Source organism: Lepisma saccharinum, chromosome 14 (genome assembly GCF_977018435.1).
Source record: "Lepisma saccharinum chromosome 14, izLepSacc3.1, whole genome shotgun sequence".
In the NCBI taxonomy this organism is placed as follows: domain Eukaryota; kingdom Metazoa; phylum Arthropoda; class Insecta; order Zygentoma; family Lepismatidae; genus Lepisma; species Lepisma saccharinum.
In genome coordinates, this window is record NC_139242.1 from 13,079,105 (window position 1) to 13,105,238 (window position 26,134).

Here is a 26,134-nt window from a genome sequence, read left to right on the forward strand (position 1 = left end):
ATGAACATTACAGTGTATTATCCCACATTTTGTGTCATGAAAAGCAAAATATGCCTGCCTCTACCAATGAAATATAAATTACTACAGGGTGGCTACTCACTGGGAATTCCTTGAATTCCGGGAATTATGCATGAATTCTACGTGAATTTTTCTCCGTAAACGTGAAAAATTGCAACTTTTATTAATCCAAATTAGTTCATACATTCCCAAATAAGAGTCAAGTTTTTCACAGTATAGCTTTTATTTTTATCGAAGAAGAAGAAGGAAGCTGCGTGGAAAATAAAACAACATTCTCTCAGTCCGTTTACTTGGTTACTGTCCTTTGCAGAGAAATCTAACTGACAGGCAGAAGGTTATTGCAAGACAAGATATCTTGAAGTTGATTAGGTAAATTTGAGTTTGAAATTCTCATACAGTTGCCAAGTTTTCGTTTATTAGTATATTCCGTAACATTTGTGGCTTGTGTTTGTAGATGTTTTTTGAGTAGTCTGAGTATGTGAAATCGCAAATGTAAACTCAGCACCTTTAATTGAATATTTTAAATAATACGTGATATACATTGGATACGTGGGATACATTGGAATCATGCAGATCTTTTATATTGTGAGTATATTTGTGTGTATATATGGGTGGGTGGTGAGAGGTGGCAAAACATCTGCTTGTATCCTTGAATTTTTGGAAAGTTCTCCTTGAAAACCGGGATTTATACTTGAATTTTTATCATGGTCCTAGAGGGGACACCCTGTACGAAGACATCCTGCACATACAGGCACACACATACAAACTTTGGCAATGATGTTACAGTGTATAGAGATACTCCTAAACAAATGGCAAGAAAATCTGAGGTGTATGAGATGTATATATTGTCCAAATAGTATGGATGGGACCGGTTAATCGGTACTCTATCCGTATCGGCCGATATAGGCATATCGGTGTATCGGTAAAATTACCGATTATTTTACCGATTTTATATATCAATAAATATCTTATAATTTAGTGCAAAATTCTGCCATTTTGTTGTAATTTTCATGGATAATCTCCATGCCCTACTTTCTGAAAAAGTGAATGTCTAAATATTAAACTTCTTTTGCATTGCAATCAGCTCGAAACACACATTTATTACAGAGATCAATGAACATTTCAGGGTCTTCAAGGGCCATTTCTAATTTTATATCGGATCGGTAGAATATCGGTTATCTGTATTGGTGTTGGCCAAAATTTCACATCGGCTCATCCCTACCAAATACCGAGCAGTTGAAAATGGTTGTACGCAGACTGGTGGCTGCAAATAGTTTTTTTGTTACAATGGAAATATTAATTGATAGATTGGTAAAATTGTTGTAATTTTGCCCACCCAATATTTCTAGAGTAGAGGATGTAATTTTGTGGAAAATTCTAACATTTTGTTGAAGGACATAGAGAGAAATATTTTCAGGGAGGGGCAAGAATTGCAACATCATAGCAAATACTGTGAATTTTCCTTGTAGGCATGAGCATCACCTATGTCACGTTGATATGAGAGTGATTAAGTAGTAGTAGTAATATTCATAGAAGCACTGTGATTTTTGCTTACGGGTCATATAGCATATTTAAGCATTATAGCCATATTTATACCTCCCAAAACAGTACAATGGGAAATATATTTTTTTTTCCCTTCAGCTCAAGTAGAGAGAGAGTGGGTGAATGTGTGTTGTGTTGTATGTCACCTTCAAGTCAACGTAAAAAGTCCAATATGACTTGCTATTTCATCATTAACTTCATTATTTTAAACCAGTTATGTCAAATTGTTCAAGTACTTCCTCAAGTGCCATGATTTTTTTGTCTGGACTTAAGAAATGTTGAAGGTGGTCAGATACGTAGATTTTGAAGAAGCCGTAAAGAAAGAAACTGTAGAGTCTCTTTACAAAATCAGTGTATGAATGGCATCATTGTACTGATAAAATAAAGGGTGTCCACAGAGAGGTGCAAACATAGGCAATTGTCGCTCTTGGTTTTATATTTTATATCAGAAAGTAATTATCCAAAAATTATCAAGCATAACCTATGAAATAATGTTTTTTTGAAATGCCATCAATTTAAAAAGAATGGCTATAAAGTTAAATATAGACTTCAATTTAAAATAAATTAGGGATGGGACAGATTAATTGGTATCTGCCAATATATGCATATCGGTGTATCAGTAAAATTACCGATTATCTTAACGATCCAATATACAGGAAAACCTCGTTAATACGAAGTTCAAGGGACCAAAAATTGTCAACTTCGAATTAAACGATTTTGAGTTATCCAAACTTTTCAAGATGGCGCCTGTTTTTCACATGTAAATAAAGTAGAGTATAAATTACCCCCACAACGGATGTTTTGTACTTGGTGGTAGCTCAGAAAATAAGCTTTATATGTACTATATAAAGAAAGTGTAAAAAATGTTACACAAAATGAGAACACGGAGCTTAGAACACAAAGATTCCAAGGAGACGGTTAACACCATTAATCCTGCCTAGTTATACAACCGGTTATGCACAGGATGCATGTTGTGGCAAGAAGTCTTTTAAAAAACTATATTTTCTTTTAATTCTGCAAAGTCGTTGCTCTTCCAAGAAATTCTTACAATTTTAGTTCATAAGAAATCAGTTTGCACGGAGACCTACGGAAAGGAAAACAATCTCGTTTATTGCAAGAAGTGAAACTCTGAAGAATCTTGACAGTAGTCACACTGGCGCAAGCAAGAGACGGGAGATAATCGAACAGAATGAATATTGGATTTTATGTGCGTTCACTAGAACATTGTCCGTTTCAGGATTAACTGGTAAGAGAAGATTCTCTTGGGAGAGAACACAACCTTTCCCTGGCACAAAAAAAATAAAAAAAAATAATAATAATAAAAATCGGGGCTGTAAATTTCGTTTTGGTTCGGCTGTCTAAAACACATCGTAAAAAAAGTCACGTTTTCTTTGCTTCAGTTAACTTCATATTCGACCCCCCCCCCTCCCCCTTTGCAGGGATCAGTCCAAACTCTTCCTCAACTTGCATTGTAATCCACTCTGAAAAAGTAAACACAACTTGCGATCTGTTTGCTCCGAATGTGTATGCTAGGACACATTAAACAGTGCCGCACTTGGTAATCACTCTGGTTTGGATCCCACTTTAAGGGCATGCGATACAATTTCCACGGGAGTCTTCACAAGCCCTTCCTCCCATGGCAGTGTGCCAACTTAGTTCTCTTGGATCCAGATCTGGCTCTTTCATGCACTCTAACCGGACCCTGTGGCCGAGTGGTTAGCACATCGCGCTGCGATACCAAGGGTCCCGGATTCGAATCCTGCTCGGGCTTGGTTGTTTGCAAATGTCCATTCATCAATTTCATCACTCATCCCCATCTTCACAAAATAGCCAAGAGGCACAAAACGCGAAGTAAAATAAACAAAATCAATCAATCAATCTTTCGTGCACTCGTTCGGCTGTGAACTGGGACACCCAGCCCCCCGTGCCCCACTATGATGCTATCTCTGGTTCCGACCCACATAGACCACCTTTCGTCATAATTATACATTTTGCATGTGACGTGATATTGTTATATTAGCTGCGTCGCCCCACTCTCTTATCTCCCCAGCTACTTCTTTATAGCGCACTGTTGAACGTGAGCCCGACCCTGTGGCCGAGTGGTTAGCACATCGCGCTGCAACGCCAAGGGTCCCGGGTTCGAATCCCGGTCGGGCTTGGTTGTTTGTGAATGTCCATTCATCAATTTCATCATTTCATCACTCATCCCCATCTTCGCAAATTAGCCAAGAGGCACAAAACGCGAAGTAAAATAAACTAAATCAACAACAACAATGTTGGACGTGAAATGGACATAATATTGTGGTCAGGGAATTCTTTACTTTCGATTTCATACCACCGTCGGTGGATTATTGAGATGGGCGATGCCACCGTATCTACCTAGGTAGATGTTGAAAACTAAGAATAAATTGTCATCAATTTAGAGTTAACGATAATAGCAGTGCCCCACCCCTTTGACAACTAACATTACCCTAGAAGGCACTTTATCCAGCCATCGTGAATCTAGCTCCATGAGAGTCAGTTTTAACTCCATTTAAGGTAAAATTTAGTTCTTTTATGCCCATCAGGTTTGGCAACACTGCCAGGAGGCAAGGAAAAAGCATTGATCATATGGGAGTATGATTTGATTCATTCTCTTGTGAATATAAAACTTCCGATAGAAGAGAAAGAGATGTCAACGGGAAGAGGGCAGTTTGAAGATGAATTTCACCAGTGGAAAAGTCAACTTCCATTTGATTAGCCGTAACGTGATGTTGAAGTTGATTCCCCATAAGGAATACATGGGATTCCAAAAATTATTATTCATCATATTTTTCAAACATCGTGTTCAGCTTAATAATCAACATAACAAAATGTTTGCACTTGCAACATGGAGAGAAATTCATACTCTTGGATACACTGAGGGTTTGTTTTAGTAGCAGTGCCCATTCGGGCAATACTGAAATAAATGCACAATTGGTGCGTAATTGTATCTCCTCACCTTAAACTGTATATTTAGTCCCGCTTAGCTCATCAGCATAAAATGAACTCAAAACAAGCTTCACGAAACTTGTGTATTTTCAGATTAATCGACAATTTATTGTAGGATTCAGGAGTATTCTGGAGGTCAAACACTCGCTCGGCCAAAACTTTTCCGTTATCGTCAAATCAAAACAGCTTTGCGAGATTCAAAACAATGATGCTTATTCCTTCAAGCTGGATGAGTAGACGCTAGACTAAACACTGGTACCAGCTGCAGCGTAAACACAATTCTAATGAGACCGGCTGGAACTTAGAGCAGCAGGTGGAAGAAGGGAAATCATCTGCATTTTAAAGATAACGCAATTGTCGAAGACCGAACTTATATCAGCAGTGTGAAAAAGAAAAATGATCCTTGCATTACTTTTTACCATGCAACAGACAATAATACGGGCAATATTTCCTATCCAGACAGCTGCATTCAAACAGGAAAGAGGGACCTGAATTCTGCAATTATCGCATTACCATGCACACCAGTGGCGGATAATGAACTGTTGTAGGAGAAGAGAGGGGGTCACTTTTCTTTTTCTTATCCTGCATTTTGAAGACTGTATTCAGAACTGGTTGCTTTATTTTAGACGCCAAAGGAAAGGAGCCCGTGTGCGCACACAAGCAAGAAAATCGTGGCTGAAACAATTAGCAATGGACCCCCCCCCCTGTTTACTGATAGAAAAAAGGGAGAAGTCACTCAGCCAACAGAACACTGTTTTGGCAAATTTTGTGACCGGCACAGTTGGGAAACATATGAAGCGGGACATGGGAGTTGCAACATATGTAAGATCGACATCAACTTTTGCGGGAAACCTAGATGACAACGCATTAAGCGGGTTGACGATCTTTAGTTGGTCTATGTAGCTTTGATTATCTGTAACAGTTTCCCTTTTTTTATGAAGTTCTATAGGGCACAAAGAACACACTTTTAATGAAAGTGGTTACCGGAAGTTGTCGGCTACCAGGTCAAAAGTTGCTCGCTCACGGGAAATTGCTGAATGTCGAGCTCAGAGTTAGACAGATGGGTGAGACTTCAAGGCGCCACGCGTCTTGTATTTTGGAACATTCATGCGATCTTATCTTGCATTTCTCATCTAGTACTGGTGAATATTTCCAAGGTGGCGCATTCAGCGGGCAAAGAGCTTGTCCTGCCATGCACATTGACAAAGAATGTCAATGTCCAGCGGGCATTTCGAGATGCTTCCCTCAAGTTGTCAGCAGCTCTTAGGACAAGGAAATATGTCAAGGTCAAGTTAAAATAACGTCCAAGCTCTCTCCACATTCGATCTTCTCTCGCCGACTTCGGCAGGTGTCTGCTTCGAATTAACGAAACCAGTTTTGCCGAAGGGTCTTGTAAACAACTTCGTATTAAAAATTATCCGTATTTCGATTTATCCTTACTGAAATACATAAAATAATCGGTAATTTTACCGATAAACCGATATGCTTATATCGGCCGATACCGATACAGTACCGATTAACCGGTCCCATCCATAGTATTTGGACAATATATACACATCGATTTCATATATCGATAAATATCTTATAATTTAGTGCAAAATTCTGCCATTTTGTTGTAATTTCATCAGGTTTCCCAACAAGAATTCTGTAAACTCTTCTTTCCTCTCCCATTCATGCTACATGGCATGCTCGTCTAAGTCTTCTTGCTTTAATTGTTCTAATAATATCTGGGCATGAATACAAATTATGCAGTTCTAAATTATATAACCTTCTCCATTCACCTGTCTCCTCATCCCTTTTACGTCCAAATATTTTTCTAAGGATTTTATTTTCAAATACTCTTAATTTATGTTCCTCTTTTAATGTAATGGATCGAGTTTCACATCCATATAATACTACAGGCAAAATTACTTTTTTGTATATTTTAACTTTTAGTTTCTTAGATATTATACAAGAAGATAATAGTTTATGAAGAGAAAAGTAACATGCATTTCGTGAATTAAGTCTGCTTTTTATTTTCTCCTTAATATAATTTTCAGTTGTTAGTTAAATTTTGATTATTACCTAACACTTGATTTCGGCCAGTTAACTGGCCAGTGAAATTAATAGAACCTTTAATAAAAAGTTTTGAGGAAAAGTTAGTAACTCATTTATGTGTAATGTGTATTTATTACACAACTGTGTCTTTTATTCCCCAAACATGAAATCGTGGTACTTGAATAATTTTACATAATCAGATGTGAATTTTTGCTGATAATAAAATTAACACCACCAATCTAGTGATCTGATATAAAAGTGTAAATGTTCATTGAAGAACATCCTTAATTATTATTTTAAACTAGATGCTTACAATGCATTTTTGCCTCTGCAAAAGAAACTACATATTTGTGGTGCATTCCATTGTCACGGGTGGGACATGCGGACTACTTTTTTGATACTAAAGTAACTGTTCTACTCTTAGTTAAGCAACACTTTCATACAGTTTCGTGCAATGACATATGAAACTTAGCACTGCTGATTAAACATTACTACCCTTAAAATACTTTCCCAGATTAGTAGCTATAAGTGAACAGTTCTGTGTCATGAGTGGAGCAGACTTAATAAGAAATTTATTTTAATTTCTGTGAATTATCAAATGATGAAAAATAAATTATTTAATACAAAGAGAGAAGGTAAAATGAGAAATTAATTTTTGGTCTTATGGTGGGGGACAATACAAAACACAAGTAAATCAAAAAGTTGGAATAAACTAACAATATGTGAAATACCTTCTAATTTAATTATGTATAATACTTGATTTTTTATGCAAATGACAATTTTAGATTGTTCACTCAAAGTTACAGCATTGCATTTAATTTTAAAAATTGTGGTTCATGAGCACTTTTACATGCCCCTTATACATTACATTACGAAACCAAGAACATAAACTGTACATTTATGTACAATGTGTGAAATTATACCAAATCGCAGTAAAATTAGGATGTAGACTTCTATTCATAAGGATATTAACAAAATGTTGTGCTATTACAAATAGAATACCAGTCAGTGGCGTGGCGTGACTTTTAAAAAGTGTTACCGGCTATCAATCAGTATGACAATTATGCCTGCTAGACGTTATTACACCCCCTCCCCCCCCCCTTTTCGGTAAAGAAAACGTCTTCGAGCTAGATATTTGTTCATTTCGTTCTTGTTTTGCAATCAGCACAGTGATTTAGCTACAAACACTCCTAGAAAGAACTACCACTCATGAGACAGTTACCACGAAAATCCAATGAATGGTGATAGACCCTTGTCAATTCTTCATCTGTCTGTTTCTTTGCAATGAGGTGCGAAGGGGAAGAAGAAGAACCACACTTTTCTCGGGTCAGTTTGACGCTTGTGTGGTGAGCACTGAGCAGACGACAGAACTCCGCTCCTTTGTGGAAAGGAAGCCCAGCTGTATACATACTACTGTTACCAACTTAGTATTTTGGAGCAAGGTTTGTCCAAATCACGAATCACACCAAGGAACTATATTTTCGTCTATTACCTAACTGGTCTCAGTTGTAATTAAATTCAGCCTTGGCTTTGCAGTCTACCTCTAGGTGCTTCACAGAAATTGTATTCCTATTTTAGGAGAGATTTAGCTCTTTTCTGCCAATCCGATGTGACAACACTGGCTGCCCCGGTAGGTCTGAACGGCAACAGGACCCCTTAACAGGCATATGAATAACCCCATAAAGTCCTTCCCCACTTTTTCCTTGCATTGGCACCCTCTTCTCCCTTGTTGCCTCTTCAGGGTAGCAGAACGGCCTCCCTCTTCGCTTCTGTCGGCTGCAGAAAAAATGTCCTAGGCAATATCTACTCGACAGGAACGGTGTTCATTAACATATTTAACAATGTTGTCATTTAATTGAAACAACTTTTTAATTCTTTACATTTTGCTGTTACCTGCGGTAACACCGGCTACATACACGCCACGCCTCTGATACCAGTTAACTGTCACATCCCTAACTTGTAGTGTTAAATTAATATTATATTAACTGCAATTGTGACTTTGTCAGGAAACCTGCTCCAAATCTCAATTTCCACTAATTTCAGTTACTCTTTATGCCACAAGCAATTACTTACATAGAAGTTGTGTGAGTTTTATAAGAATAACCACAAAATGGCATGTTGTATCCAACAGTGAATGATAAGTGTTATGCAGAGTTTCTCTTTTTTAATAGGTATTAGATGCCCCTGAGCTGCAGGATGATTTCTATTTGAATCTAGTTGACTGGTCTTCAGAGAACGTACTCAGTGTAGGCCTTGGGAGTTGTGTATATTTGTGGTCAGCTTGCACTAGTCAAGTAACAAGGTTATGTGACCTGACCAGTGATGCCAATTCTGTGACGTCTGTATCTTGGAATGAAAGGGTAAGTTGTGAACATGTGTTGTGTTTGTACTTTATACTTGATAATGTGGTGTGTGTGTGTGTGTAAGAGGGAGACTGGGAGATATGAATGTTAAAATTTGTTCAGTTGTTTTGCTTTCAGATATAACAAGTAGGATTGTGAATATTTGTTTTAGAATTTTATAGTTCCAACCAATTTTGCAGTTGTTTTTGTCTTTGTATTGGCATGGGAGATATATTTTTGAAATTTATATGTGACTAAAAATTTAATTTGACTTAGAAGAAAAACAGCAAGATATGAATTAAATGCTAAATATGTTTCAATGATTATAAAAATTTGTTAAAAATGCATTATTTTTCCTGTTATTCACCAAATATTTAATACTATGAATGTAATACTAGTGTAGCATTGTAGATATTGTGGAACCTAGTGACTCCTATGACAAGTAATACAGTGGAACCTCAACTTTACATTCCCGGATTTTATATTTTCCCATTTTATACATTCAGTCTTGATGGTCCCAACACAGCAATATGTGACCTCACACATAAAATTTTCCTTAATTTTACGTTTTCCTACATTTTAAGGTTTTTCAGTTTGGTTCCCTGAAAAATGTAAAATTGAAGTTCCACTGTATATCACTTTTACAAATTGCAGTGAAACCTCTAAACCTCTATTCAAAATTTTTTAAGCAGATTGTGTCCATCATATGAAGTAAAAAATGTAAAACCATGATTCAGGGGTTTCACTGTATTTTTCTGATACTTTTTTTTTTCAAGGATGGTCTGTTATATAAAGCATGCAATGAACCAATATGTTAACCTTTAGCAGACAGCCTTGAATGAGTGTATTTCCATTTAAGCTGGTGCCTTTTCTAGCATGCATTTTTAAAACTTTCCGCAGGAAAAAAAAATCGTAGTTCGATAACAAATTGTCCTAGAGATGAAATAAGTTTTGTTTTCTTTCTTAGAGACAGGGCTTTTAGTGGAGGTAAAATTTATACATTCTGCCTCCCTTTAATTATTGTTAATGGAAGAAGGAGGAGATGAAAGTAGTTGTTCCTTTTTTTATGGCATACTGTGCCCACTCCTAATAGACCAAAGTGAAAGAAAAATGTAGTGTGTAGCGGTGGTATATTCGTACAACCATGCAAATTTTCGTTGAAATCAGGCTGATACTTCTTGGCAGCAGTGCTGCTAGTTTATGGATCAATTTCTTGAATTTTGCTTCTGTATTTGGCCCTATGGATGCTTCGTGGACCAAATTTGGAGGGAAGCACAACAAACCACACTATGAGGAAATGTAATGCATGTGCTGAAACTTTAAAAAATTACGGTGTTCGGAAATTTTTCATAATTACGGCCTTTGTTCCCGGTTCCCCCCATGACCCTTAATTGTCATACATTGCTTCAAATGTTGCTCTTTACTCATTCTTACCTGTACATTTTACATTTCTCAAAAAGATACAGTGGTTGAGAAGTTATCGGACCATCCGGACTCTAAAGGTTAATGCAAGAACCAATGTTGACAGTTCATGCTTCTTAATTTTTTGCCATCATCTTGTTTCTTTTGAGCAAGAGAAGAAACTTTAAAGTTAACCAAGGACATAAAATAAAGGAAAGGGGACCCTGTCTCAGTGTCTGCCATTCCAAGCATATCTTTTTCTATATTCTTTTCGATCATCCTGCAGAAATCACATGATATGATGAAATTCTTAGTAACAAAGGCATTGAGCATGTACAAAAGGTAATTAACATGTTCCCTGTTAGGGTGGTTTCACCAATTCCTTCCTTGTGTGCCAAAGTGCAGGGTGGCTACTCACCGGGAATTCTGCGTGAATTTTCAGGGTGACGACAGACCTGGAAAAACCGGGAAAAGTCAGGGAATTTGAGGTGTCAAAAAAAGTCAGGAATGTCAAAGAATTTTGTCTTGATTGGCGTTTTTTTTTATGCTGTTATGGAACTGCACAGGCACAGGAAATCTTGTTGCTAAGTTTCGGCCTCAACTAACACATGCACAACACAACCACGGCACAAGAAACCAGTGATGGCAGGAGAGAGAGAGAAATTTCCGAAGGGGCAGAAAAATGTGTTAAGCCTCTAAATATTACGTGGAAAATGTATTGAATTATCATATTTTCTTGTCCATATGGTAGTAGTAAGGGGACAGAACTGTCAACAGATGGAGGGGATGGGAACGGGTGAGGCCATCCAATAGTTGTCGGACGTGCTAGTAAGACATTTTTTTGGACAAACTGAAGGAACATGGAAACAAATAGGCTGTATTAATACATACGATTTTTGTCGAATATCGCCACCCGACAGGGGTGTAAGGGGTGATTTTCCACGTAGTACACCCAATTGTCAACCTCACTTCCACATTAGTACACCCTGGACTGCGTTTTGCAGACGAACGAGGCTCTGGCGACTGGCATTCTGGCCAGTATAATTTTGTGTGTGTTGTCCTGTTTTTTGTCCTTGTGTGTGCTGAGTGCCCCTTTACAGCCTCAGCTTTTAACGAAAGTCAGAACATTTTAAGCTTTTATGATTTTACTTATGCAACGTTAGAGTTGTTCGTTGTAAAGATAAGGGGCTGGACCCCGTATAATGTGACGGGTGCAAAATAGCCTAAGTGCTGACGCACCCAAAATTTTAATATCAAATCAAATCAAATCGCCACCCGACAAAGTATCTCACTACAACATGCACCCTTATGGAATTGATTTTTGTTGGATGTCTTCGGACTGCAACATCCAAAAAAAATCACATGCATAAACAAGAAGAGCTTTAGACTGCAAATATGCTGCTGAAATTTTATTACTTTTCTGGCTCACTTCACCTTATTTAATGTAGCAGTGCTTACAAAGGTTTTCTTTCATCATCCTGACGTATTACTGGTTTCGCACAAGTTAACATACGTTTACAATGACATTGCACTATTCTTAGATATAAAGAAGAATAGAACAAAACGGGATATATATTGAATACTTCATCGAAAAAGTGAAACACAAATCTGCATTGGTGAACGTTATAAAAATTTGGCAAGTGCATCCTCTCAACCTCAAATTTACTGCAACACTAGTATTTCAATGAAATTAACGCCACACTCTGTCCTGTCTGTTTAAACTCATGAGAGACGGTCATTAATATCTCACTGAGTGATGTTAATGTCCAATATAATGAAATAAAATACTAATAATAAATACGTAAATATTTTAATATCATATTTACTCGAATCATTCAATTATAAAGGCATATCACTTTCTTCAAGAATTGACTTTTCTCTGCCAGCTCTGCTAAACTTTCACTTTCCATGTACTGATTTATACGGGGGGTGCCCAGAAAGTAATTTCCAATTAGTAAGGACCTTGATTTTTCGCAAACGTGAAAAATGTTAATTGCTGCAAAGTTGTGTTTATGAATGTGCATTGATGACACATTTTTCGCCTATTCAAACTATCGAAATAATGCGAATTGTTGGTGTTTTTAGCGATTTTCTTTTTAAAAAATGTTCTAAAACAACAAAAAATTCCGTAAAATCCAACATTTTTGTCTTTCTAGGCTTAGAAAAACAAAATGTGTAATATTTGTGTACATAGACCGTGCAAGTTTTCCAACATTTTATTCAAGAGTATCCTATAGAGTTATACGTACATGGAATAATTCCAACAGCCACATTAAATCATGTATTTCCTACGATTTTTTCAACTTCTATCAAAACAATTTGCATCACAGAGCAAAGTGGCAGGGTTCTAACAGGAGATCGAGTGTGTATCTACCGTCACATGGAAGCCACATCTTCAGTATTTGTTGCGTGAGATGTGTTTTGAATTACCAAGCTAAGTGCGCACCACCAGCATTTGTCGAGCGAGAAATAATGGAGCTCAGTCAACAATAATGCTATAAGTGCATGTTGTCAGTTTCACAGTACTTCACTTGGATATACTGTACTGAAGCAGAAATCCCATTGATGGAAGGAAATATGACACTTTCTTTTGTATAATTCAATTGTTTCACTTATATGCAAGAGTTAAGTTGTTTGCTTTACAGAGAAGAGAAGTAGCTTTATGCATCGAAAAATGAATCCACATTCACAGCAGAGAGTTCCAAACCTCAGTGGAAATATCAACATATAATACCGAGAATGGATAAGGAGACTGATAAATTACAAATTATATTTCTTAATCAATCACACTTCACTCTAATCTCATTTAATCGTAACTTTAAAAAAATCAAGTGTTTTATTTTAAACTTCCTGCGTGTGATAAAATTCCGTAATCCTTCCCTAGCTTATGAATTGTAATAATTTTCCAAATTCACTATTTTGCAGTTTGAATTCAAAGCATAGAGAATAGATAAGTCAATTTCGTATAAGATAATATACCTAGTCTTACCATAAATACTGTCCCAAAGTTGTAAGTAAATAGACACAAAATGGTGATAGATATTGTAATATCAGAATAACATGAGGTGCATGGATGCATTATGAACCAAAATCACAAATAATTATTCGAAATGGCCACCTTTAGCACTGACACACTTCTGAAGTCTTCGTGGCCACGCATCAATTGAATTACGTAACACATCGACTGGAAAATGAGCAACTGCCTTCAGAAGAGATCGACCGCTTTAAACTTTCAATATTGGGATGTCTCTTCTTCCAAGCCATCTCCTGAAGCTTGGACCACAATTTGTAGTACAAAAGGTATAGGTCCGGACTTGCAGAAGGCCAATCTTAAGTGGAAATGAAGTTTGGAACATTTGCTATGAGGGCACGCTCCATTTCTGTGAAAAAGGGGTAAAAACATCAGCCAAAGTGTACCAGCAGACAGTGCTTGAGAAACTATGCAAGAATCTTACCGACACCATCTTCCATGGAGAGAACTGGAGCTTCCAGCAGGACTCAGCCCCAGCACACAAAGCACGCACCACCCAGCAGTGGTTGGAGGCAAATGTTCCTGACTTCATATCCACGTCAGATTGTCCCTCTGCCAGTCCAGACTTAAACCCTTTGGACTACAAATTGTGGTCCAAGCTTCAGGAGATTGCTTGCAAGAAGAGACATCCCAATATTGACAGTTTAAAGCGGTCTCTTCAGAAGGCAGCTGCGGAGTTTCCACTTGATGTGTTACGTAATTCCATTGATGCGTGGCCACGAAGACTTCAGAAGTTTGTCAGTGCTAAAGGTGGCCATTTCGAATAATTATTTGTGATTTTGGTTCTTAATGCATCCATGCACCTCATGTTATTCTGATATTACAATATCTATCACCATTTTGTGTCTATTTACTTACAACTTTGGGACAGTATTTATGGTAAGACTAGGTATGTACTTAACAAATCCATACCTGGATTTGTATGAGTGTATTATTTCCATTTGCAAAAACATCAATTTAGTTTTGTTTGTAATTGTCAGGGAAAAATGTATTTTGTCCTGGAAAACCTGGAAATGTCAGGGAATTTCATTTCTGCTTGTTTGTAGCCACCCTGATTTTTTTCTGTAGACTTGAAAAATTGCAACTTTTATTAATCCATATCTCATTGAATATTTACATATTTATAAATGCCCTGAGGCAAGTTTTTCACGGTTTAGATTTTATTTTTATACAGGAAGGAAAAGAAAGCTGAGTGAAAAGTAAAACAGAATTATCTAAGTCCATTAGTTTTGTTAGTGTCCTATGCAGATCAATCTATCCGACAGACAAAATATTATTTCAAGATAAGATATATTGAAGTTAATTAGGTAAATTTGTGTTTGAAATTATTGTACAATTCGTAACGTACTCTGAGTACGTGGGATCGAACCAAGAACCTTCACCATTGAGGGGGGTGATGTAGCTCGCTTAATCATTCATCCTCCTTATTTGAGCACTCGCCCTTCAAGGTAAGCCTAATGGTAATGGGCGAGAGGTACTAACTACACACTTGGAAATGGCAAAACACAAGCTTTCGGATTTATACCTTCAAGTCTAGATCAACATGGTTGGAAGTAACAATACCTGTCTGTCTCTGATGATACAATTCCCCGCTGATAGCTGTTCATATCGAAACGTGTTTGATGGCTCAATCTCCTCAGTTCCTTCTTGTTCGGCGATTCCAGGCAAAAGACCCCACGCCACACGTTGCTCTCTGTTTTGTTCTCTTTCCTCCTTCCCTGGTCGTTGCCCTGAAATACCTGCTGATCAGCACCTTAACTCCAATAGACCAGGAAGGATTTGTAAATTACTGATGTGACATTCTTTGAATGCCTGAGAGAGCAACGGCTGGCGACAGGGGTTATGAATTCAGGCTAGCTATAAATCTCAATTTAGAAGAGATTGATACGAATTAACAGATTTTCGTACATTAGTGAATCCCGTAACATTTGTGACTTGTGTTTGTAGATGTACTTTGAGTCTTGTCATGAAAAATATCAAATGTAAACTCCGCGCTTTAAATTAAATATTTTAAATACACAGGCCCCTTTATATTGTTAATATATTTTTTGTGTGTGTGCATGTGGGTGGTTAGAAGCGGTAATGTTGAAACAGAAAACATCTGATTGTACTCTTGGAAAGTTCACCTTGAAAACCGGGAATTATACTTGAATTTTATCATGGTGTTAGAGTGGCCACCCTGAAGTGGTTATTGGACTTTATTTTACAAATTCACAAATTTCGCTTTTTTTCCTGTTAAAAATAGAACAGGTCAAACACTTATGTGCACTCGACTCCCCACACCTTGTTGGTCATGCCTTATACATATCATTGTTATACTCGTGACTGACAGCATGCTAGGAAAACAAGGAAAGTGCAAGCCACATGTTTCAGTCATAATTACCAACATGGTGTGATTGGTGTGTGCCAGTTTCAGTCATTATGACCGACATGTCAGAGGACATGTTAATAGTCTTATGTTAAAGAGTTGATAGTTCAAACGTACTGTATGTTTCAAAACATATTTTGCACTTGCCCATTGGATATTATAAACAAAGTATTTTCTAGTACTTTACAGAATGTAGGGTGCAATCACATTAAATGTAAGCGATAATCCAATATATATGAAAGGCTGATAGTTGTCTTTGCAATATAGATTTTCCCCAAATGTATTCCACTGTGCACTTTTTATCCTGGTCCTATCCTATCAAACTTTCAGGGCAATCTCGTGGCAGTTGGAACCCATCATGGGTACGTCCAGGTGTGGGATGTTGCTGTAAATAAAATGGTTAATAAGCTTCAAGGACATTCCGCAAGAGTAGGAGCATTGGCATGGAATAGAGATGTGCTTTCGTCAGGTAGCAGAGACCGATTGATCCTGCAGCGAGATGTTCGAACTCCTAGCATTGCGCCTGAGAGAAGACTTGCTGGTCACAGACAAGAAGTAAATATTAATTTGTTTTTTGTTTGCATGAGAACTGTTACTTTCTGGCGTAGTTATGACAAGTGAGTGAGTTTTTGCATAAACCATGATTAATTTTTCTTATTTCATGAAAATTCCATCTTTAACCCAGTATTTTTCACCTGTGAGAAATACGAAGGAATGCATTGCAATTTATAATAGAAATATTTTGTAATGCATGTGGTAATTAATAGTTTTCCCTTGCAGCCAACAGGTGGAGTAATATAATCCTTGTGTGTGTGTGTGTGCTGAGTTGTTCTGTACAGTTTCAGCTTTTGTTTTACTCCTCAGATATGTGTATTAGATCTTAACCTTTACTCTGCCGAGGGGGTCGTCAGAGATCTTTTGGCGCGAATTTTAAAACATCAGGGCATGCAACCGTGCAAAAAATCAAAATGCCAAAGCCAATAAGAGGGGTTGGGTGGGCTGCAGCCCCCAACTTTCAATGAAGAAAATCATAAAAATGGGGAGTTTGCCCCCTCTTCCCCTGCTATTTTGGAAAGGGGCGCAAACATTAGCTTTATTTTCAAAGAATGGTCCTTTCTCAACCGAATGAAAGTCATTTCATGTTCCTGGGTGCATTACAAGTTGAGAAATTATCGAATATGTGAAACTCTGTTTTTTTAATAAAAATAGCTAATTTGCATATTGCTAAGAAAATTGTTATAACTCGTAGACTATTTGACCAACATTCTCCCAATCATCATCATCAACAACAACAACTTCATTCACTTCGTCACTCTCTGGCCCACTCTCATATTCAGCGTCCATGTCATCTAGGAATTGATGTCTCTCGCTCAATTGCCTTCTTCCAGACATGTTTGATCAAAAAGCCAAATGAACAGGAAAAAGTAGATATGCAGAAACAAAAGATGCAAGGACTTACCAACACCAACAATGACACGCAAGGACAAACGCGAACAATCACGGGTGCGGAGGAGCCACACAAATTCACAGCCACCAAAAAAGGCACACACTTTGAAGTTGTGGGGGGGGGGGGGGAGGTGTATCCACATGACATGCCAAAGCTTCGTTTAACCCACTTGTTTCTGACCTAACAGAAAAGTATCAAGATAATAAGAAAACAGGAATTTTGTAATCAGCTGCATGGTCGATTTTTGAGCCAAATTACGAGTGGCACCTTATATTCGATGGTCAAAAAATCAACCAAAATAAGAGTAAAGGTTAATTGTGGTAAGGAGTTCATTTCTGTACTGAGTTTTAATCAAGATAGGTTCTTTTATTTTTTTTATTTTGCCTTCGGTTTCATGGCAAAGTTATGGCTGTGGAACTTTTTACTTCAACTAACCACATTTGATTTGATTTGTTTTCAGTCCAATTTTATGCACCTATAGTTTAAAGTGGGATCTGAACCACTATGTGCCTCCACCAGGTATCGAAGACACCTTGATTACAAGGCGAGGACACTACCACTGCACCATCAGGAAGGCCTAACCACATTTGCGTCTACTTTTTATTGGTATATGAAATTTAGAATACTACATACAAGTCATTCCTGGAGGCACATATTTTTGGTAAATAAAAAAGCAAAATTTCTGTACAAAAACAGTCAATTTCAGGTTCAAAAGTGGTAAATAAAATAAAATTTTGCTGTTATAGCGGTGAAAAAGCAATATATAAAATGACATTTTGGTTTTAAAAAATGTGAATATAATCCCAAATTTGATTTAAAAACTGCACTTAACTTCACAAAATAAACATATCCCTTCTAATAGTACATTGTCATTACCAGAATATTAAGTTTATTCCTGTATAAAAGGGTCAATTTTTGCTTCTCAAATATTTACAGCAGAATTAATCCATTTTTCCATAAATTGCATAACTCGCAGGGTAATTGTTACTTCAGAATGTGTCATGTCGGTAAATAAACTCTAAATGTCGTGTTTAAGAGTCTATTTTGCATTTTGCAGTTGATTTCGCATTATTTTGGGACAAAACAGGGTAGGAAAATGCACCTCACATCTTTCAGAAACATGAAAAATTAACATTAAAATGTGGTATTTCACATTTTGTGTTTTCGTCAAAAGTGAAATATGCATGCCTCTAGTCATTCCATAAAGGAGAATATTTTAAAAAATAATATAAAGAATAAAAAAGAAAAATACATGAAGGATAGAAGTAATCCTCATGCACATATACACACACCCCTGATAATCAGCTGGCTCAGTAGCCAAGCAAGTGGAATTTTTTTCAACACTGTGATTAACCAAAACTGGCAGAAAAGCAACACTAAATAACAAAAATACAAATACTGATAACAGTGGTCTGCATATGAAAAATAAGATGTGCTGACAGATGTTTCAACTGATTTTGCACAATTTGAGGCCACTGATTCCAGATATGTAAGCAGAAATCCTGTGACCAAAAAAAATTAAGTCACGGGCTGGCAACAGTCTTGTTACAAACCACACGGGGGGGGGGGGGAACAAAAAAAACTACAGTAGAGCGTCGATTATCTGAAGTAATTGGGGGACATGGGTGTTCGGAAAACTGGTTTGTTCGGATAATCGAACTGTACATGTTTATTTGCCAAAAAGAAGTACTGTACAGTAAATTTATTCATAAAAAACAGGCATCTCTTTAAGTATTACAAAGTAACGTACAAAGGCCACTTTAGTAGGAATATATAGTATGTGGTACAGTTTATTAAACAAAAATATGTACATATTACATACGCATTTTGCATGAACAATACATACACCGACAGAAGTGTGCTGATCGTTGAAACACAGCGACTGGCGGCTTGGCCAGTCAGCAGCGCCTTATGAAGGCCCCATTAGAAGCAATGTTCCGCCAGCGGTGGCTCAGTGCGGCGACTACTGTGGGAAACTTGGTTTGGGAGTGAGGGGGATGATGGATGGTAGGGTGGGAGAGTAACAGGTGCGAGCGAGTACACAGTTCGGTTAAGCGGTCGTTCGGTTGACCGACGTTCGGATAATCGACGCTCTACTGTACTTTAAAAGTCTGTCCAACCTTTCGAATCCATAAGGGAGTTATCAGGCTGTTGAGGCCCAGTTCTTTTGGACATCAGTCTTGATGGAAGCACTCACCATGCTTATCACTAGGGGCCAATTGGTTAACTTGAGTCCAAACTCAAGTATCCATGATTTTTAATCCAAGAGTAGGCTATGTCTTTCAATGTGAACATATGACCCAATATGAACCATTGATACCTTTCATGTACATAAATGAAATATCTGGAAATATATCTGAATGTTTTATTCAATTTCAGACACACACATTTCTCTTCCACCCGCTGCATTCCGAAATGGCCACAATGCGCCGCAGTAGATGCCACTCAAGGTCAACACCATAGCTTTTATTAATAAATATTATTTAGTACTTATACAGGGTGAGGTAAAAGCCCAGCACCACCACATCAGATATGGGTAATGGGGGTGGGGGCTCAGCAGATGGGTCCAGTATGCATCATGTGGCCATCTTGAAAACCAACATTGTGGAATTACCTCCATATTTTCAAATGGGAAGGAGAGGTCATGTGACATCATTTAAGATGTGTGTTTTCTCAGAAACAAGATTATGCAGTTATTTTTCCCCTTATCTTTATTTGTTGAAGATATTTTGACAGTTGAAGTTCACATTGGGCTTCCTACAAGATGTTCTCTATGTGTTGCCCATTCTGTGCCACACAAGATCAGAGGTGGTCACCCTCCGGAGGGCTACCCTCATGAGGGCAGACCTCACCCTCACCCTCACCCTCCGAAGACTTGTGAGGGTGAGGGTGTGTGAGGGTGAGGGCGAGATCGATCCGTGAGGGTGAGGGCGTGTGAGGGTGAGGGTGAAAGGCTAGTCGTGAGGGTGAGGGCGTGTGAGGGTGAGGGCGAAGTCGAGTCGTGAGGGTGAGGGTGTGTGAGGGTGAGGGCGAAAGGCGAGTCGTGAGGGTGAGGGCGTGTGAGGGTGAGGGCGACTGGTGAGTCGTGAGGGTGAGGGCGTGTGAGGGTGAGGGCGACTGGTGAGTCGTGAGGGTGAGGGCGTGTGAGGGTGAGGGCGAAGTCGAGTCGTGAGGGTGAGGGCGTGTGAGGGTGAGGGCGACTGGTGAGTCGTGAGGGTGAGGGCGTGTGAGGGTGAGGGCGAAAGGCTAGTCGTGAGGGTGAGGGCGTGTGAGGGTGAGGGCGAAAGGAGAGTTGTGAGGGTGAGGGCGTGTGAGGGCGAGGTCGAAAGGCAAATCGTGAGGGTGAGGGCGTGTGAGGGTGAGGGCGAAGTCGCGTCGTGAGGGTGAGGGCGTGTGAGGGTGAGGGTGAGGGCGTGTGAGGGCGAAAGGCGAGTCGTGAGGGCGTGTGAGGGTGAGGGCAAGGAAAATCCATGAGGGTGAAAGGCGAGTCGTGAGGGCATGTGAGGGTGAGCCGTGAGGGTGAAGGCGTGTGAGGGCGAGGCATGAAGGTGAGGGAGATTTAACGAAAATTACCACCTCTTGTTTAAAGTTGGATCCGAACTACAATGTGCCTCCTCCACCGGGTCTAGTAAGAAATAGACTTTAATATTTTTAATTCGTTTCATAGTGTTTCTAGTCCAAAAACGCATTTTTATATTACCTATAAATGGCTATTAGGTGAGTGCCTATTTTGCTTAATCGTCCCTAAAATGCCTATTCTGCAATTTTTGCTTACTTTATCTTTGTTATGCGCCTTTGGCTTTCCCTATGTTGAATGTAAGCCTTCGTTGACGTTGAACTGACTGAAAGCCTCAATCGGGGTAAGCAAACTGGACAACCTGTTGGTGACTCATCATATACAGTATGTGGACGTAACGACATCAGCCAGCTCTCCCCTTCTTTTATTTCCCCTGAAAGATTTGTGGGAATCAATCAGTACTCATTTGCTTTGTTGTGCCTGTGAAAAAATGTGGTTGTATGGGGAGGTATCATGTGTTTCAAAATGACAAGGGATATGACAGCCAGAAATGTATTAATCAGTAGCGTGCCAAGAGGGGATCGGTGGGGGTCATAACCCTTCCCCTTTGCTCCAGTATTATTTTAAAAAAGTGAAAGGCAGTAAATGATAGAAATTACTGCGAAAATCCTGGACACGCCACTGGTATTCATTAATAATTCATCTTCGCAGGGAGTTGTGAATTAAAGTAATTCTGATATAAAGAACTTGCACTAACCATTTGGCCAATTTGAACAAATACCCCAAATTCGGATGGCATCATAGGCGTAGCTACGGGGTGTGCCGGGTGTGCCTAGGCACACATAATGGGCTGCTTTATCATAGAGAATTAAAGACAGATATTTCAATAAGAGAGAAAATAAGCGACAGTTTGTAAGAAGTTGAAAATGTCATTACTTGGTGCAAACGTGTGCATTATCGCTGATGAAACGAGTGCCTATAGATTTTCGATTTTTTGATGTAATTGGAGAAAGAAGATATTTACTGCATTCTACTCTGTACTGCAGCGCTTTTCTTCTATACCTGTCACAAGCTGCACGTGTGAGAGAGCTTTCTCCAAGCTTACCCAAGTTAAAACTAAATTAAGAGAAACTCAGAAGCAGGATAGATTGGAAACCCTGCTCTTGCTATTTGTGGAACAGGAAAAAGCTTAGTCTATTGATGAAATTGAAGTTATTGATGAGTTTAAGAACATTGTACCTTTTGACAGACGTCTCTTGTTATAGATGACGTGTATTTTGATGTATTTGTTTGTAACATTTATGAACATTTTGTGTGTGTATAATTTCTATGCAATTTGATTTTTTCTACTACATATATTCAGAAATTTTCAACACTGTCATTTAGTGAATTTATATTCCTTTACAAAGATCAGTGCAGTTAAAGAGCAAAGTGATTGTGTTGCAAAATATGCTATGAAAAAGGCACAAGACCTCATTTTTTTCTTTGTGCACACCCAAATATAAAGTTCTAGCTACGCCTATGGATGGCATCCCATTTCGCCTAACCACCTAAACCGGTCGGAAGGGGGAATGAGGGAAATTTTGATCCAAGTAAACACCAAACAATTCCCAACATGTGCCCATGCCAAATAGTCAGGTGTTGCTCCTAAAAAGGAGCATTGTCACACAATCCAGCAGCCGGGGGTGTTTGTTATATTTTCTATAAGATAAAGGAAAATATGACTCCAGTTCTTGGTCGATCTTTTAGTAGGCAGAAACAATCCTCCACTCGTCCCCCTTCAATCTCTGACTTTAGTCGGATTAGAAATTCTAAGCTGCTTCATTGACGCTTAATGTTCTGCTTGTTCTTGTTTTATCTAACCTAACCAGGTGTGTGATATCAAGGATAACTAAGAATGACTTTCATAACTTGCACCGGAGTTCGGGCATTTATTTTGGTTAGAATAGGCAGACAAAAAGGCATTTATAATGTGGAAAATAGGCACCAAATTAAAAAATAGGCACAATAAACAAAAATAAAGTGGGAAAGTTCCAAATAATTTATCTCTATAATTTCATTTTAAAATCAACATGTAAACAACACATTTACTTTCATTTGTTGCCTTGATTACACACAACCACTAGTTTTTTTTTCTCTTTTGCTTTCTTGAACATTCATTGATAGCCGTCTGTCAGAAAGAATGATTTTCATAACGAGAAAATGATCTCATTTGACCACCCATGAAATAGGCTATTGTAAGAACTGGATTCATATCGTGAATAAAATATTTTTTCTCGTTTAAGAATATCACAAATCGTTTTCAAGTTTTCCAGTTCTACATTTTTACTCATTACACCTTTGCACTTTTCTGCAACAGCTAACTTTTTCTCCTGACACTTCAATTAGTAGCTGCACCGATTCCTCCAAGACTTTAATGGATAAGAGTTTCACCTCTTTTTCCCAGCTTTGTAATTGTTTCTGGCAACTGGCAACATCGTAATGTGCTAATAAATAATGTTTTTTGAAAGAAAACTAAGTTATGTAGAATTTTTTAAAAACACATTCTAAAAATGTCATTGAAAATTAAAAAAAACAGGCGTAAAAATTAAAGATATAAAGTAGGTAAAAAGTAGGTAAAACGAAAAAGTTTCTAAAACATTATCACAAACATAAAAAATGTACAGGGGATGGACAAAAATATGGAAACACCACGACATCGGAACGGGTGATATCGACACACTTTTTCCACTTGAAATCGGACACGTTGCGACATTCTTTTGTCTTGCGCCGTGAGATAGGACCCTGTCGGACTGGTAGGAGTCGACATGTGCACTGTAGATAGCGTGCAGTGCAGTTGATACTGAATCATGTCGGAGATGACAGTGTTTCAAGGAGAGCAAATTGTTGGTGCCTGCCTTGCAGGGGCCTCTGTTACTAAAGTAGCCATGTTATTTGGCGTATAGAGAGGGACTCTATCCAAAATCCTGACAACATAATAGTGTGTCCGGAAAGACATCATTAGATAAACAGCTGCGTGGAAGAAAATGTACACTGCGTGACAGAGACAGACGGACACTGAGAAGGATTGTGACCATAGTTTGCTTGAAGAATGGTGCTAGATCCCATTATCCCCATCCAGGACTTGTATTTGTCCATTCCTCGGAGACTGCAGGCCGTTTTGAAAGCTAAAGGTGGTCCTGCACCTTATCAGCTACAGCATACAGGCGGTCAGGGGCGTGATGCTGATCACATCACCCCCACTCATGACCGGATCAAGAAAGTGTGGGGCGTTACCCCCACACCCCTATACGCCTTCATGGCGTTGTGCTAAGCACAGGGGAGCACTTCTGGTGGAACTGTATTTTGTTTGTAAAAGAATTAAATACAAATGACGTATTAAGTACAAAAATGTGTTGAATTTAATTGTACAGGGTGGCTCAAAAAGTCACTTAACACCCTCGGTACTAGGCCACTGCAGCGCGCAACATGGAAATGGTGATGACCAATCGTTATCAGGCCAAAGGGGAACCACATTGACGCCACCCGCACGGTCGGCGGCCATCTTGATGTCAGCCATCTTGAATTCAACTTCAGAATTTTAAATGGGAAGGGGGTGATATGATATATCAAATCAGACTAGAATTTCACGAGAAATGAAATGGTGAAGGTTTTTTCGAAGTATCTTTAACCAGTAAAAAGTTATGACTGAATTCTTGTACCAATTTGCTCCTTTTCGAGGTGTTAGAAAAATGCCTTAAAATTTGTTTAGAGCATCGGTAATGCGTCGAGATCAAAGTGATGTCTAGGGAGAGAAGTTCGCATGCCATTGCACACGATTTTAATCGGATACATCCACGAAGAGCTGCGCATTATGAATGGTTGTCGCGAACGATTTACAGTGTGACGCTTCCATTGAATTAAAAGTCCTTCACAGTGACAAGACTAATGTTTATGTCCATAAGGAAGTTCATAAACAGAATATGCGACCCTTGTCATCTGATAACTAACTTTGGACAGAAACTGCTTCACAACGTTCCCATAGTGTTCTGGTGTTCCTCCCTATTGAAAAAAAACTCTGTAAAAAGTACCTTCTTCCATAAGCAAGCATGAAAAAACCTGTTTATTTAACAGATGGAAAATTGACTAAACAATCGTGTTCCACACAGCACGCCACACCATTAACTTACCAGCACTAACCATTCAGCTTTGATCTGTCGAAAACGGGTTATCAGATAAAAAGCATCGACTTTTCATTTAATGGAAGCGTCACACTGTAATTGTTCGCGACAACCATTCATAATGCCCAGCTCTTTATGGATGTATCCGATTAAAATCTTGTGCAATGGCATGCGAACTTCTCTCCCTAGATGTCACTTTGATCTCGATGCGTTAAGTCATTTTAAGTAATTTTAATTTTAAGTCATTTTTCTAACACCTCGAAAAGGAGCAAATTGATTCAATAATTCAGTCATAACGTTTTACTGGTTAAAGATACATCAGAAAAACCTTCACCATTGCATTTCTCGTGATACTCGCCTGATTTGATATATCATATCACCCCCTTCCCATTTAAAATTCTGAAGTTGAATTCAAGATGGCTGACATAAAGATGGCCGCCGACCGTGCGGGTGGCATCAATGAGGTTCCCCCTTGCCCTGACAACGATTGGTCATCGCCATTTCCACGTTGCGTGCTGCAGTGGCCTTGTACCGAGGGTGTTAAGTGACTTTTTGAGCCACCCTGTATATTAAATTTTGCTCTATTTTATTGCATCAATTGAATGCATTGAAAAGCAGTAGCACTATAAAAAAATAGGTAATTGTTTTTTTTATTAAGTAGGATGTCGGCAGTTAAATGCTTGGTTATTGATTTTTGATATTTATAGACTATTTTCTGCTACTTTCTTTTGGTTAATCGCGACGATGAGTAACGATAAGATGGAAATTATGAAGGGACGCACAGAGAAAAATGTTTGTTTGGATTAACCAAAAAAATGATTTGGTCAAGTCCTATTTGTTTGTCGTAAACAATTTTTTGGTTACCAATATCAAATATTATTTTGGTAAATCTAACAAAATGTAGCCCATTTGTTTAGGAAAACCAAATAATTTAGTCAAAATTACCAAATTTACCTTCTTGTTCTTACCAAACGATTTGTTAAATAACTGATTCGAAATTACTTAATGTGACTAATTTAAGCTAGTCTGTACAAAATATGAAAATACACATTCAGAATAGAAAGTTCACATGAACTAACCATTTCTGGAGCGTTTGTTTGTCTTCGGCATACTTAGCTCCTAGTTATATAGTCTGGAATCAAAAAGGTTGGTTATGGGAGATTCATTTTAATTAACTGCAGTACATTTTCTTCTTTAATTTGTACTTTAAGGTTCACACATCTTTTGAAGAGTGTTAAAGCACAATTTTTCACTATGATTACAATCAAACGTACCATTATTTGTTGTACAAACTTATGATT

The 26,134-nt window shown here is 38.2% G+C and overlaps 1 protein-coding gene across 2 annotated transcripts in view; it reads left to right on the top strand.

The window, feature by feature from the left end:
- The window catches only part of fzr (fizzy and cell division cycle 20 related), a 97,148-nt gene that overhangs the window by 13,238 nt on the left and 57,776 nt on the right, over positions 1–26,134 (top strand). For both annotated transcript variants that reach the window (XM_083134831.1, XM_083134832.1), the window contains exons 5-6: positions 8,739–8,927; positions 16,040–16,264. In XM_083134831.1, the coding sequence (XP_082990957.1) occupies positions 8,739–8,927; positions 16,040–16,264 (414 nt within the window). The remainder of the gene's footprint in view (positions 1–8,738; positions 8,928–16,039; positions 16,265–26,134) is intronic.